Source organism: Mycteria americana, chromosome 2 (assembly GCF_035582795.1).
Source record: "Mycteria americana isolate JAX WOST 10 ecotype Jacksonville Zoo and Gardens chromosome 2, USCA_MyAme_1.0, whole genome shotgun sequence".
NCBI lineage: Eukaryota > Metazoa > Chordata > Aves > Ciconiiformes > Ciconiidae > Mycteria > Mycteria americana.
The window spans coordinates 34,458,681-34,472,300 of NC_134366.1; the positions used below are offsets into that span (position 1 = coordinate 34,458,681).

The 13,620-nt window shown below is 40.8% G+C and overlaps 1 protein-coding gene across 13 annotated transcripts in view; it reads left to right on the forward strand.

Annotated features, from left to right (window-relative positions):
- HDAC9 (histone deacetylase 9) overlaps positions 1 to 13,620 on the forward strand; it is a 496,147-nt gene that overhangs the window by 329,329 nt on the left and 153,198 nt on the right. For all 13 annotated transcript variants that reach the window (XM_075492939.1, XM_075492948.1, XM_075492937.1 and 10 more), the window contains one exon: positions 11,393 to 11,570. In XM_075492939.1, the coding sequence (XP_075349054.1) occupies positions 11,393 to 11,570 (178 nt within the window). The remainder of the gene's footprint in view (positions 1 to 11,392; positions 11,571 to 13,620) is intronic.

Sequence of the window (13,620 nt, forward strand, 5' to 3'; positions counted from 1 at the left end):
TGGTTAAAGGAAGGACTTCGAAAATCAGGAGTTTTAATCCCTTTTCACTTTGGATTCATAATTCAAGGTCTTTCTACATCTCGTTTTTTCCACACAAAAATACTCTCTATGTAGTAGATGAATTACAGATTATTTTCCTGATAGCCTGTAATAGGATGGCATCATGCAAGGAATATATATGCATCATACACATAAAAGTTATTACAGAGGAAGAAAGAAGACATTCCTAGCAAGAAAAAAGGCAAGAAGTGCAATAGTATATATAGATGTGCATTTACATTAAAAAAACAACCCCAAACCAACCCATGTGACATTGCATATCTATCTGAAGACAAAAAGGAAATCTAAGAAATTATGCTTGTAAAAAGATTTTAAAACTAATAATCCATTGTCAGACAATAAGCAAGCACAGCCTTGTTTTCAGCATGTGAGTAGCTACAGTTCTGCCACATAGGGGGAAAAAAAAAAATTCCAAGCACTAAAAGATTTCATTTGTCACAGGCTCCAAATCTAGAGCATTTGGGGACAGCTATAATGTTATCTTGAGTGAACACAGGGCCAACATAATTAGGAATAAAGAGGTAAGAAGCAAGGGGAATTGCCTGCATAACTTCACTTTGTAAAATCCTCCCATGGAAGGTGGCAGGTAGGAAATCTGCATAATAACAAACTTGTCACAAGACAAGGCCAACTAAATACAACAATTAGAATTAACATTTTGCTTTGACTGGTTCTCAGGATTCCCCCTCTCCCTCCTCCCAGGTTTCAGGAGACGTAGTTAAAGTTGTGGCTATTGATTTGGTGCACTATTTTCCAGTACGTATTTTTTTCCAAGTGTTGTGTGGCTGCAAGAAGACTGTCTCTCTTCTTTGTGGGCATTGCTTCAAGAAGCAGCTGTTGAAGTGCCAAACCCTCCTCTCAGATATCCCAGTGAAAACCCAGAATAAATTTCTTTGTTCACCTCTAGTCTATCTAGGCTTAGATCTGTGTAAATAATCCAGTCTGGCCCCAAAACAGAGCTACGACATGTTATAAATTATAACTTATTATTGGAGGAGACCCTCTCCACTGACTGTCAGGTCCTTTCTTTTGAGAATTACTGGAAGCCCTCTGCTCTTTGACTGCACCCGCACAGCTCTTGGGACACTGGATTTGTGCTTCCTAGCTGGCTCATCTGCCACTTTCCAACTGCTTGTGGTCCTCCTGCTCAGCCACCAACTCCAAGACAATCTCCAGCGTGTGGATGCCCTCCCAGGGGACCATTGGACTATGCTCGGGGAGGTGCTTTAAGGGACTGCACCGGCAACGGAGCTGATCTCCAGGGCTGCCTTCCCCAATATACAAATTGAGACACCACTATCTTAGCTGGCCTTCAAAACAAAGTGATAGTGATTCTGAGTACTAAGCAGCCATCCTCTGAAAAATTAGCCATTTTCTAAAGGAGAAAGTGATTTTTGTTCCATAGTTAGGCGGTTTTGAAAATTTTAATAAATATACCTATGATTGTTGTGGTTTCTCTTGTTTCAGGAAGGAAATGGATCATCGTAGGGATTAACAGAGCCCAGATGAGGAATACAGACTAGGGTTTGGTCTCTAATTTTGTGTCCTTTGGTCTCTTAAGCATTCAGACTTCTTTTGCTGTAAGTTACTCCTGTATACTTTGGATAAAGATCTCTTCTAGATGGAGAAAAATATCATGTTGGCTAACGCAGTGATGAGATCCTTAGGTAGTGCGATCAAATCAATGAACCACCTTCCCGAAATGCTACGCTGGGACAAGTGTTCTTATTGCCCCCACTTCTCCTCCCCAGTTTGTATTCTTTCTACTTTTTCTTATTGTTTCCATTTCTTGTATTTGTTTTAATATCTTATGATATTTGAGGATTCTGAAGATGTCAATACATAGAAGACTCAGCTTTTGTTGGAAAAAGAATAAAGGCAAGAAAGGACTGGAAGATAGTTGCACATACAAGCAAAATAGCTTTCAAATTTTAAAAACAGAAAGAAAATGGAGAGCATTATCATAAAGAAGGGAGAAGGGAAGAGGTAGGAGCTTATGATATTCAGCTCTTTGAATTTTGTAATATTGCTCCCTCTTCTACCTTTTAGTTTCATCCAGTCTTCCACATCCCCCCTTGTGACAGCAGTCTATCCCCTAACTACCTTTTTAGAGGGGACATTTGAAGTACGTTGCGATGAAGCAAATTCAAGTTCAAATAAATTCATCCATCCTTCCCATGAAATGTAACAAACATTATGGTCTTTTCTGAACTGTGCTTTGCATTTTGAGGGCTAAGACTTGCTCAAGGAATGAGAAATTGGAGAATTTATTTTGCAGTCAGTATTATACAATTAGCGCTATGCTAGCACATACTATTTTCCAAGGGTTTTTTTAACCCTCTAGTTGTTCCTAAATCAGCAAACATAAGGGTTCCCCCCCCCCTTTTCAATTTGCCCATTCTGGCAGTTCTCCCTCTTGTTAAAAGCAGCCAATCCTATGCTGAGTAGCATATAGTAGGAAAGTCCCTGGTTTCAAGAAATATTTAAAAGTAACCTTTAGGTGTTCAGTTCAAATTTTGTTCAAATTACAAATAATTTGGTCTTCCTCCAAATAAAAAAAAAAAGTACAAGCTGTACTTGTTTGTTGCAGAAATATATTTATTCTATAAATATGTAGAGCATTCTGCAAATATATAGAATACTTTATGGGTCTATAGAACAGAACTGAAAAGATTTCTTTTGTGATAGTTTCTCTTTTTTTCCCCATCCACCGCATCGTTCCTATATTCAAATCCTATATTTTTTAGCATCTCAAATTATATCACCATTTCACTATATATCACTACTCCGTGTGCCAAAATCAAACAAGTGAAGAGCTGAGCATTGGAGAGAGAAAAACATTTTTTAAATACTTTGTGATATTTGCAAATGTGTTTGTGTACATACGTATTTTTTCAAGAAACTGTATAACTCTTACTACAAATATATTGGAGAAGGGAAGTCTGTTGACATTTTAACCACACTGAAGTAAGGTGAGACATCTGGTAATATGTGTCTCTGAAATCTTCAGAGGGGCAGAAGTCCTCCAGCAAAGGACTGGAACCTGGTATCCAGCAGGTTACAACTCTGCTGTCACATAGGCGACAGCAGAAACAGATGGTTTGTACAGAAGAGCTCTGGTGTGGGCAATGGCAATACACACACCTGTTGGAGTTTGTGCGTTAGATACAACGATCTATGGAGGTGATCTACGGAGAGAGAACAGAGTCGGTAAAACACCTTGGTTACGGTTCTTATACTTGCTGACCATACGGTCCATTGATGCTCCCTGTTCTGACCTCATGTACCTCCATACAAGAGAGAAGGCATCTGCAGAGGGCTTCTATACATCATTGTGATTTTATGCTTAGACACCGATGTGTTAGTGTGTGTGGACTCTATATTGAAAAGCAGGGTTTTCCAAGTTTTTTTCTTTATAAGTCAGACCCAAGTAATTTCCATTAATTCTACAATAAATCCTGAAGTCAGGAGAGTTACCTATAAAACCAAAGCAGAATCTATTGAAGTATGCAGAAAACACAGTTCTTCAGCAGGGCAGCTGCTGAACTTAGCCTGGAGACTATTATTTCTCTGCGTGAAGGCCAAACTAATGATTCTGCACTTAAAAAGAAACCATACAGGTCTGTTAAGAAAAATAGTTCCAATGAACAGCAGAAAAATGGAAGTGGTTGAAATGATCTGCCTAAAGTAACATCAAATTGATTTGCCAATACTGTTGGAAAGAGTTGGGTGATATTTCCCAGAACAATGAAACAGGTGGGACAGGTGATTTTTCATTAATTAGTTTTGGCCAACAGTTTAACTGGATGACTGCTGGAAAGCTGCTAGAATTAGGTGTTCGTAACCATTAAATGCTATTATAAAGCCTATTTATTCTTCACATCAAAGTGAAAGAAACAAATACTTGTTAATACTGAAAGTTAGGGCAAGACACATGGACAACTGTATTTTCCCATTGGTATTCATTTCTGCACTTCTCTGTATTCTTTTTTTGGAAAGCACCAAATGGCTTCAGAAAAGTCTTGTGGTATTTCTAGTAAAACTAATAAAGTAACAAGAATCCTCTAAAGAGGTTCTTTTTTTTAAAAAAAAGAAAAAAAAAAGAAACAACACGCAAGATGTTCAGATGGTCCCTTTCTCCCCTTCATTGTACCCCCAATTATTTATATATTTATATTAAATCTCCAGGGGAGTCAGAAAGTGAGGAAAAGATTCAGCCAGGAGTGCAAGCTTTTGAGAAGGTGCTGCATTTTTCTGGATGCGTGCTGCACACACCACAGAGTCAGCACTTCAGCCGAAGTGACAGAAGTCGAGTACCTGCCAATATGAGGAGTGGAGAAGGAGAAGGCAGGTCTCACCGGAGTGGGAACCAGGAGTGAAACCAGCAGCTCAGCTGGACTCCTGGAATTTCCCTTCAGTAGAAAGTGCTCTGTCTTTAGGGCCCTCCTTGCTGTCACTCCCAGACACCATTTCCCGTCACTCCTTTCTTCTTCACACCAGGCTTCAACTTAATGACTGCCTGTCATATTTCTTCACAAAGGTAGCTGAAAACTTCTCAGTCCATGTGGCCATCTTGATTCCTCACCTACATTGGACCAGGATGGCTCATATTTAGATGCTTAGATTTTTGGAAACTCCCTATCCAAGGGAGGTAACTTTTGCCATCTCTCCCTTTGAAACTGCAGGTCAGCAACCCACCTACCTCCCAGTGCAACAGCGGGGGTAAAAGGTAGGGTCCTGACCCTGCTGTTATGTCCTACAACCAGAGGCAAGGGGTGTAACCCCAGCCCTGACCCACACATTTGGTCACGTAACCCAAGGCAGGGAATACATCCTCTCCTACATGACTTGACGAAGGAGCATGCTTTTGTCACCCCATTAGTAGTCTGCTCTTCCCCTATTCCTTGGCCCACTTGACAAAAATGTTGTCATTTTAATGTCACATTTTGCCATCCCAAAGGTGTTCCTGCCGTAGAAGGGAAGGGTGGCGGGAGAGGGGCAGAGACCTCTGCAGCAGCAGCTTTGCTGCTCCTGGAACAGAGGGAGAAAACAAAGCTGGTTGAGGGTGGTGACCATGCAGTCACTGCAGTAGGGCCACCTCAAATACTAAGCAGTAGCTGGAATAAGCCTGTCCACAGTCCTCCAGAAGGCAAGGGGAGGGCAGAGGGCACAGGATTGTTTTGCTGTATGCAGCAACCTGCTGCTCAAGGCAAGTCTTCTCTCCCTAGGACTCTAGGCAGTTCTGGGGTATGGCTTTCATCCTACTATTCTGTATCGGCACCTGACGCTCAGCTGATAAGACTTCATTTCTGTTTACCCATTTTCTAGTCAACACTGTGTTCCTTGGATTACAGCAAGAGAAAACCAAATTCTATAGATATCCTGATATGTGACTTAATATACCCGGATGCCTCAAGGCTAGCTGCCCTGTTTTTTCCTGTCTGTGCTTTTGCCTCATCTAAACCCATTCATTCTATGTGCCTGTATCCATACTTGCTATTTATTTACTTTTCATAAAAATGCTGATTCTGAATTTGTGGCTGTCTATATTTCAGATGATGATACTGATTTTTTTTTTGCAGTTCTATTGAAAGTGATGACCATGGAAGTTTGTGGCTTTACATGTGGTTTTGTCAAAAATAGTATTGGTAGGGTTTCTTAGTCACGTGTTTTCTCTAAGTGACAGAGCAGTTTAAAAGAAGACCTCTCAACATACTCATTTTCAGGGATATCTCAGACTAATTTCTATTTTAGGTTGGATAGACTGACAGATGTAAGTCATTCCTGCACTTTCACATTTGTGCACACAAATATTTTCAGAAGATCTCATAACCTATTTTTGCTCAGTTCCTGAGGGCAACTGGTTATGGTTTTGGTTGAGGAGAGCAAGCAGAATGGTAGTTCACAAAACTCCTTGGTCAAAAGTTGCACAACTTCTGTTTACCTACAGCTCTTTTTGTCTCAATACTCCTTGTTTAAGAATTCCTTGCTCTCTGGTTTTTTTCCTGTCACTTCTGGGGATAACCAAGGTCAATCCTATTAATATCTTCCTGAGGTCCATGATTTCTGAAGCACTGTTAATTAGCTACATCTGAAGTGTATGAGAAGTTCCTGGGTGCCCAAGATTTCTGGCTGAATCAGACTCTGGATGATGCAGTTTTGGTTTGGGCCAAAGTGGCCGTCATGGGCACCTTAAAGAAGGACTGAGCTTTGTTTGCTGCAAGTAGAGGCTGTTTTGCTGGATGCAGCCACTGGCTGGCCCGGACACCCCTTGGATGCATTCAGCTACAACTGCACTGGGAAGGTAGGAAGTCAAGGAGGGTGGTGGAGAAGACAAGTGCCAGGACCTGAAATGACTCTGTCCCTACGTTGCTGACAGGGGTCTGGAAGAGGCTAAGGAGCAGGGCCTCCAGCAGGAGCCACTGGATGAGACAATACAGCAGTGCAGGCATCAGAAATACCTTTCAGAGGAAGGAGCTGGAGGAAGTGCTTGGAAGGCAGCAGGTCTTCCTGCTGGGCAGGTTTTGTTTTCATCCTCACTTAGGGCAAAACTTCCTGCAGCACGTAGGTATTTTTCCTCTTCAGTAATAATTGGTCCTTTGGGTAATTTTCAGAAAACAATGTGGAAATTATAGCAAAAAAATAACCAGCGAACAGACTGCCACAAAATGTTTTGAGAGGAAAAACCTTGTAAGGTTTTTGGGGGAGGGAAGAGGAGGGGAGGATGGGCAATACATGAATGATTTTTAAAAGTTAATAGGCATTAGCACACATTTCATACTTCAGCAGAATGCAGTAGAGGCACAGCAACAGAGGGCTATAAACCTGGCCACAAACATATGAGAGACTATAAGCAGTAACCTTGCTAGTAAGAATAGCAAAATTTGAGTTTCTTAAGAGAAAAAAGTTTTCTACCACAATGAAAAAAGCCAAAGCATAAACCCTGAAGAAAGGTGTGCATATGCCCATACACATTTAGGATTATGGTACAGACATACAAATCTTAGGATTTATTTAGCTGTGGTTAAACTAAATATCAACATATCAAACAATTAAACAGCAGACTACTGAGAGGCAAGAAAATTTTTATGAGTGAACCCACATATTTTTTCTCTGCACAAAACATAACAGCTTGAAGGAGCATTAATTCACAGACAATTCACTTATGCTTTATCAGCCAACATAGACCGTCTGACAATCCAGCTGAATACACTTGTAGGTCACCAGTTCTCACAGCTAGTAGAAATAAGGAAGTTGTTCTCATTAAAATCCTCAGAATATACAAAACATCAAGCACCAAAATGTACAAATCGCACATCTACATGAAAGGAGCATTCACACCAACCTAAATTAATGCCAGCTCCTCCTAAACAACAAATCTTACAGAAATACTAGGAGAATAACAAATATTTACCTCCCATGTCTCTAAAAGGGTCATCTTCTCTTTAGATACCGATTCTAAAAATCCTCCTCAAAATAATTACTGAGGGCCTGAGCTTGTTTCTAGGGAAGACGATGAATGGCCCTCCATTTGCTTTGGCAGAGGCCCTAATTGCCTGCCTCTGCTAATGAACTAATCTCAGGCACCTGGAACTAGCAGGATCCATGCCGGGCAGGCAGGGCTCAGGTTACCTAAGAAATGCTCCACATATATTCACACAAATCACTAACCCTGCAGATGTGCAAATACTGCTTTTGTCATATTGCTGGAGAGATGGACATGTGTTTGCAGTGCTGTAGCACATAAAACCTGAAGATGAATTCATTGTGTTGCTTTAATCCCTTCCAGAGGCCAGGTGGGCATTTGGGGAGCCAGAGAAGTGTGTTGATTAATGCAATGAGCAATGTGGATAATCGACTTGTCTGTGTGACACAGAGGATCTCAAATGCTTACAGCATAAATATGTAGGTGGCTGGAAAAAATATATGTATTTCATGAGTGCCTGTTGTCTGTAAAATGAAACCTAATCAGGAAGTTAGCCTAAAACTTTGACTAAAGCCTAAACAACTCCAAACTTTGCTGATGCCTAGAGTTTTTAAAATTACAGTTAAAGGATCTGGAAGTCACCAGAGGATGTAAGCAAGCCTCAGTGTAAGCCTTCTGAGACAAACTACTGTACTTTTAACAAATTTTAAAAGGTTTTCACAGGCAAGCAGTTTTCCGTGACCTCAGAAATTAAAACAGGTGTCCTGCAGCTTTCCATCCAACCATCCACAAATTTCTTCTCCTTCCCTGGACTGATTATGCTGATAAACGTGTGTCAGATTCTAGGTATGTGTCTGGTTTCATTTGAGGAGGGAAGAATGATATAAACAAAACACAGTTTAGCAGGAAAATATGGGAGAGCAAGAACAGGCTCTCTTCTTGGTCTTTGACAAATTGCTGAAGTATATGGCTGTCTGGCTCTTAGGTGATGTCCACACAGGTTGATTAGCATTAAAAAAAATTACCTTGATTTGTTCATATGCCTGAAAAATAGTGTTATTTCTATTGCTTACATAGATACAAATGCCTAATCTTTTTATAAGCACAGGTAGGAACATCTTCCTGAATTATCGACGTTTTGCAGTGTTCCAGACTTTGCTTTTTTTCCTCTTCATACACCATAAAAAAAAACCCCAAACCCACTTAAATTGACTTTTTCAGGTCAGAGACCTGGATGGATTAGATTTTAGATATTGATTGAATGGCAAACTTACAGCTCCACTGAAAAAGATTGTGCAGGTATTGCAAAAGTGAAGTTCAGGTCTGAAAGTAAAAGAAAGGCAGACACGGCAGCTCTAAAGGCTCAGCGCTCAGAGTCTACCAGCACTGAGAAAAGTCCGAACAGAAACATTTGTGCACAGTATGAATCCCCCCTCACTGGTAGCTGAATTTCCAAGATTTCCTTAAGAAGTATATTTAAATAATGCTGTTTAATGCAGACTGCCAGAATACACTGATGCACCCTTACTAGCTCGAAGAGCATTCCAATAGGGAACAAACCCTTTTGTCTTCTGTACTCCAGTAATTATCGGAAAAGTGAACTCAATTAATGAATTATCATTAGTTAGTGTGAACACTGAAAGCTAGTATAAAAAATCCCCTTGGTCAAAGAACTACACAGACACCAGCTATTTAATTAATGCAATGAATGCAGCCTATGAGGTTGAGGAGAGCAGCAGAAATAACCATTCTGCTGATTTCATGTATGGCAGTAAAGCTCTGTGTGCAGAAGTGCTCCTACAGGTAGGAGTTTGGCTTCTTCCAAGCTGCTCAGCTAGTTCTCATGCTTTGGAGGAGTAGGCAGAAGACGGTGAGTACACGGGCATCAGACAGACAGTGCTGCTGTCACCGCTTGACCCTAGGATGCAGGGAGTAATTGTGCCACAGACAGCAAAATACCTTCTGTGCCTCCTTTATTGAGCACTAAGCCAGCATTGAGGAAAGTGAATGCTAAATCCTCACCAAGGAATTTACCTACTTCTGTTCTCCATAGGGAAAATATTCAACACAATAGTGTCCATGCATTCTTCGCTTCTCCTCTCCAATCACACGCACCCCCAACAAAGGTTACAAAAGATGTGTATACCTAGGAGCACAAAAAAATCTGCTCTGAATATTTATCGCAATTAAAATCATTAGTGAATCTAAGTAAAAACAAGGCATTTAGGCATTTCAGGAAAGAATGCCTGAATGTTAAGTTATGTTCATAAGGAAAGGGAATACACAGACCTGTTCAGATACCTCCAGGTATTTCCTGAAATATATAACACCGTCCTGCCATCACACATTAAAAAAGCAATAGGAAAAGTTGGGGACTGTATTTAAAGAAAGGGAAATGGTTCAATGACCCCAAACCAAGACACTTCTTGTAAAATCTCTTTTTGCTTACTCATATTTTCTTTCTTTATTTAGTCACTTATGACAAGGTCCCAGGTGATTTACCCTTCCCATGACCTTATGTCTTTTCACTGAAGTGGTGACCTTAGATATTAATGTGGGTTTTGAGGCTGCCTTTTAAAGCATTTGTTGTCATTTCAGCTGCTATTGATGAGCACTTGTTTTCTTAAAGGCCTCTTTTTTTACATGCAGGGTAGACATTCACTTCCCACAAGCTACGGATTCATTCTGCAGCGTGCGAGGGGCTGGGGTACTCCCGGGTGCTCCCACCTGCCCTCCCGCACAGCCTGAACTCTGCTTCACCTCTCTGAGCACCCAGCAATCCCTCCTTGGCCAGGCCAGGCCTCTGAGCTGCTGTCCCAAACAACAGCATACATACAGCACCACTAATTGTTACTGGGGTTTAAAAAAAAAACAAAAACAAAAACCATAGATACACCTTATATATACCTGCCTTTTTATATATATGTATTTATATATATATATACCAAGCCCAGGTGAGGATAAACAGTCTGCAGTTCTAAGACAGAAGTGTGAAATTCAGCTGACTTTATCTTGCAAAGTAGTTTGGAAATCTGTCTCTTGCATTCACTTTCTGTTGATGGTCTAGGACTATATGCACAAAGAAGAAAAACAGAAAGAAGAGGGCTTGCAAAGCAATCCTACTCTGTGGAGTGAGTGAATGCCAAGGTTTCTACTGACTTCAGCAGGGTTTCAGCCTTTGTCATGTCAGCAAAAGTCACCATCTGTTGACAAACGAAACAGAGGAGGAAATCTTCCTTTCTGCTCCGTCTCTGTCGTTTCACACCTGCCTACCTTTCCTGAAGTGTTTCGCATTGCCTACAGCCAGCAGCAGTTATGACCAAAAAAGATGGTCCCTAAGTGGGATCTCATGTAACAATTCCTGAATTTCTAAATGATTTGTGAAAACCTATGCGCAAATTGTTTCTGTTTTCCAGGGAGCTCTGGGAACTGAGTCCTCTGTAGAAACTTGACTCACAGTTGCTCAGGAAATTTGGTGCTGAGTAGTAAGGACACCACTTTTCACTTTCAGTGCTGTAGGAAGATTTTATTTTTATTTGTGTAGGGTCATAAAGTGCGTATCTAACATCATATTATGTATTCAACATATTAGAAAAACCTTTGTCTTTTATAAGCCTCTGCATGTGAAGCCATCTTTTCCTCTGTCAGGGAGAACTGACAGGTTGCCTGCCATCACCTACTCTCCAGCAAAGTCAGCAGCCCACACGGTCAGTGTGAAAACATCTGTTAAATGGATTTATTGACTAGGTCTTACTAGGTCTTAGGTGTGAGTTGTTGGGTTTTTTTTTTCTACACTGTTTATTGCAGCCCTGACCTAATGAACTTAATTTGTTGACATGTTTCCCTCAGTGTCTTACTTGATCCCATCTCACATTTCCTTCTACTGTGCTGTTTTCTTGGAAACAGGAGTTCCTGGCGCATCAGCGTGTCCACCAGTTGGAAATCTACCAGGCTCAGATGGCTACAGTTGGCATGGCGGGATTAGATAAACATCGGCCGGTGTCCAGGACCCCGTCTTCCCCTGCTGATTCCACATTACCTCACCCAGCCGTGGACCAGGCCAGCCAGCATGTCTACACGACTGGTAGGATTCCCTAAAGAGTGCTTTTAATAGGCAGGGCAAATGCGTTTGTTCATGTAGGATCAACAGATTTAAATGCCTTGAATACCTCCTGCAGCAATGCATTCAGTTTTAGCCTTACTGTTCCTCGGTTTTATGACGCTGTACTGGCATCAAGTCAACCAGTGCAGCTGATAAATCACAGGGTTAATATTCACACAGTCATAAATTATTATCATTGACTGGCTCTGGCAATATAGCAACAGGTGCATTTTTGGTGCCTTTAAGTCATTTATAGCTTTTTCTTTCATTTCCCTATCCTCTGGTTCTTTTTTCCATGTTCTTGTTGCCTATTTTGTAAAAAGACCACCAATAACTTGAAGAAAGACCACCAGTAAGTAGGAAAGCTGCAATATAATTCTCAACGTCTTCATTTGACAAGTCAGTCTATGCTACAAGGTTGCTTTCCCTACAGAAAGCTGTAGCCATGACTAGAAAGTGATGTTGACTACAACTCTGGTGTCTTTCAGCATTTGTGTGGAGTCTCTACAGGGGAAGGTTTTATGGCCAGACCTTGGGCAGTCCAGTCACTCAGGGAGCATCTCCTATTGGTATGGTCTGGGCTGTCCAAAGCAGAGTGACTAGAACCCCAAAAACTTCAGTGAAAGGAAGAAAAATGACCACAGAAAACCCATGTCTTATTATGGGTAATCTAACCTTTCAAGAGCGTCCTTCTTTTTAAGAGCCTGAATCTCAGTATAACATTACAGCATGGGTAGAAGCAAAGTTTCATTTTGCGCACAAGGGGAAATGAATACTTGGAGGTACTGTTTATTCAGGTTTCTGTCAGAAGTATTAATACCTTCACATCGGTTGGCAGAATTTGCCATGCCCTGAAAGCTTACAGCTCTTCAGGCCATGACCGTGGGTTGATGTAGGATGGAGTCCTTAATGGGTACTGTATGTGACTGTGCAAGACAGTGTGCACTCCCATCTTTCCAATTAGAATGTGAACTTGGAAAGCAAAAATTTATAATTTTAAAGAAAAAAACTGCCAAAGAAAAAGAGATGTCCTTAAAACACTGCAAGTAAGTGGGTAAATGGATGCAAGATGACATTCAAAGATGAAAGACATAATTTCTTCTTCTGTAAATACACTGTCAATTTAGGAATTTCACTTGTTGGGTAACAAACATTTGGATTGTAGAGAAAGAAACAAGCTAATTCACTTTCCATGAGGTTCTGCAAAAAGACCAGCTGTGTATAGACAGGATTATTAAACCAGGCCACTGTTTTTCTAGTTGTGGTTCAAAGAGTCCCCAAAAAATTGTAAACTCATTCTAAAAGATTCAGAGTACACCAGAAGCAAGCTCACTGTGTGTAGGTTTCAATATCCTGTTCAAAAATCTGCAGTTCCTCTGGAAAAGTTGAATGGAGTTACAAATGTAAAGGTTGCTGTTTTGATCTGATTGCTCAGGTTTACTGACACCTCCATTTATAGGTCCCCAGAAAGGGGACTAGGGTCAAGGCAGTTACATATCTCTGGGGACTTGTGGCATCAGTGGAACTGGTCAAAAAAGAAAATGTGAAGCTGAGATGGAAGAATAAGAGAAGGAATGAAATGCTGTAGGACAAACACTAAATGGAGATGATGTTGGGAAATGGGACATACCGGGCATAAAGGGCTCGAGATCTGACACAGGGAAGCCTCATGGGTTCTGCAATGGAAATGCAGACAGTGCATAAGCAGAGTCAGAGTGTATTAAGATTGGGCAGACAGTTTAACCTTACCCCTTTAGTAAAGCATTGCCACATGAAGAACAGCAGTGGAAACAGAGAAAGAAAGAGAGAAGGAAAGAGAGAGAAAATGCCTCTTATTCTAACTGAGATTCTCAATCCTTCGCTGAACTCCTTTCTCCAAATCCGAAACATCTTTTTCTTGAATCCTCATTTCTTCTTTTGTTGAATCTTTTTTCCCCCCTCCACCACTCTTTCAAGATAATAATCTCTACTCATTAAAAAAAAAAAATCTTCCTATTTCCACCTTCTCTACAACTTCATGCTTCTGCTTCTC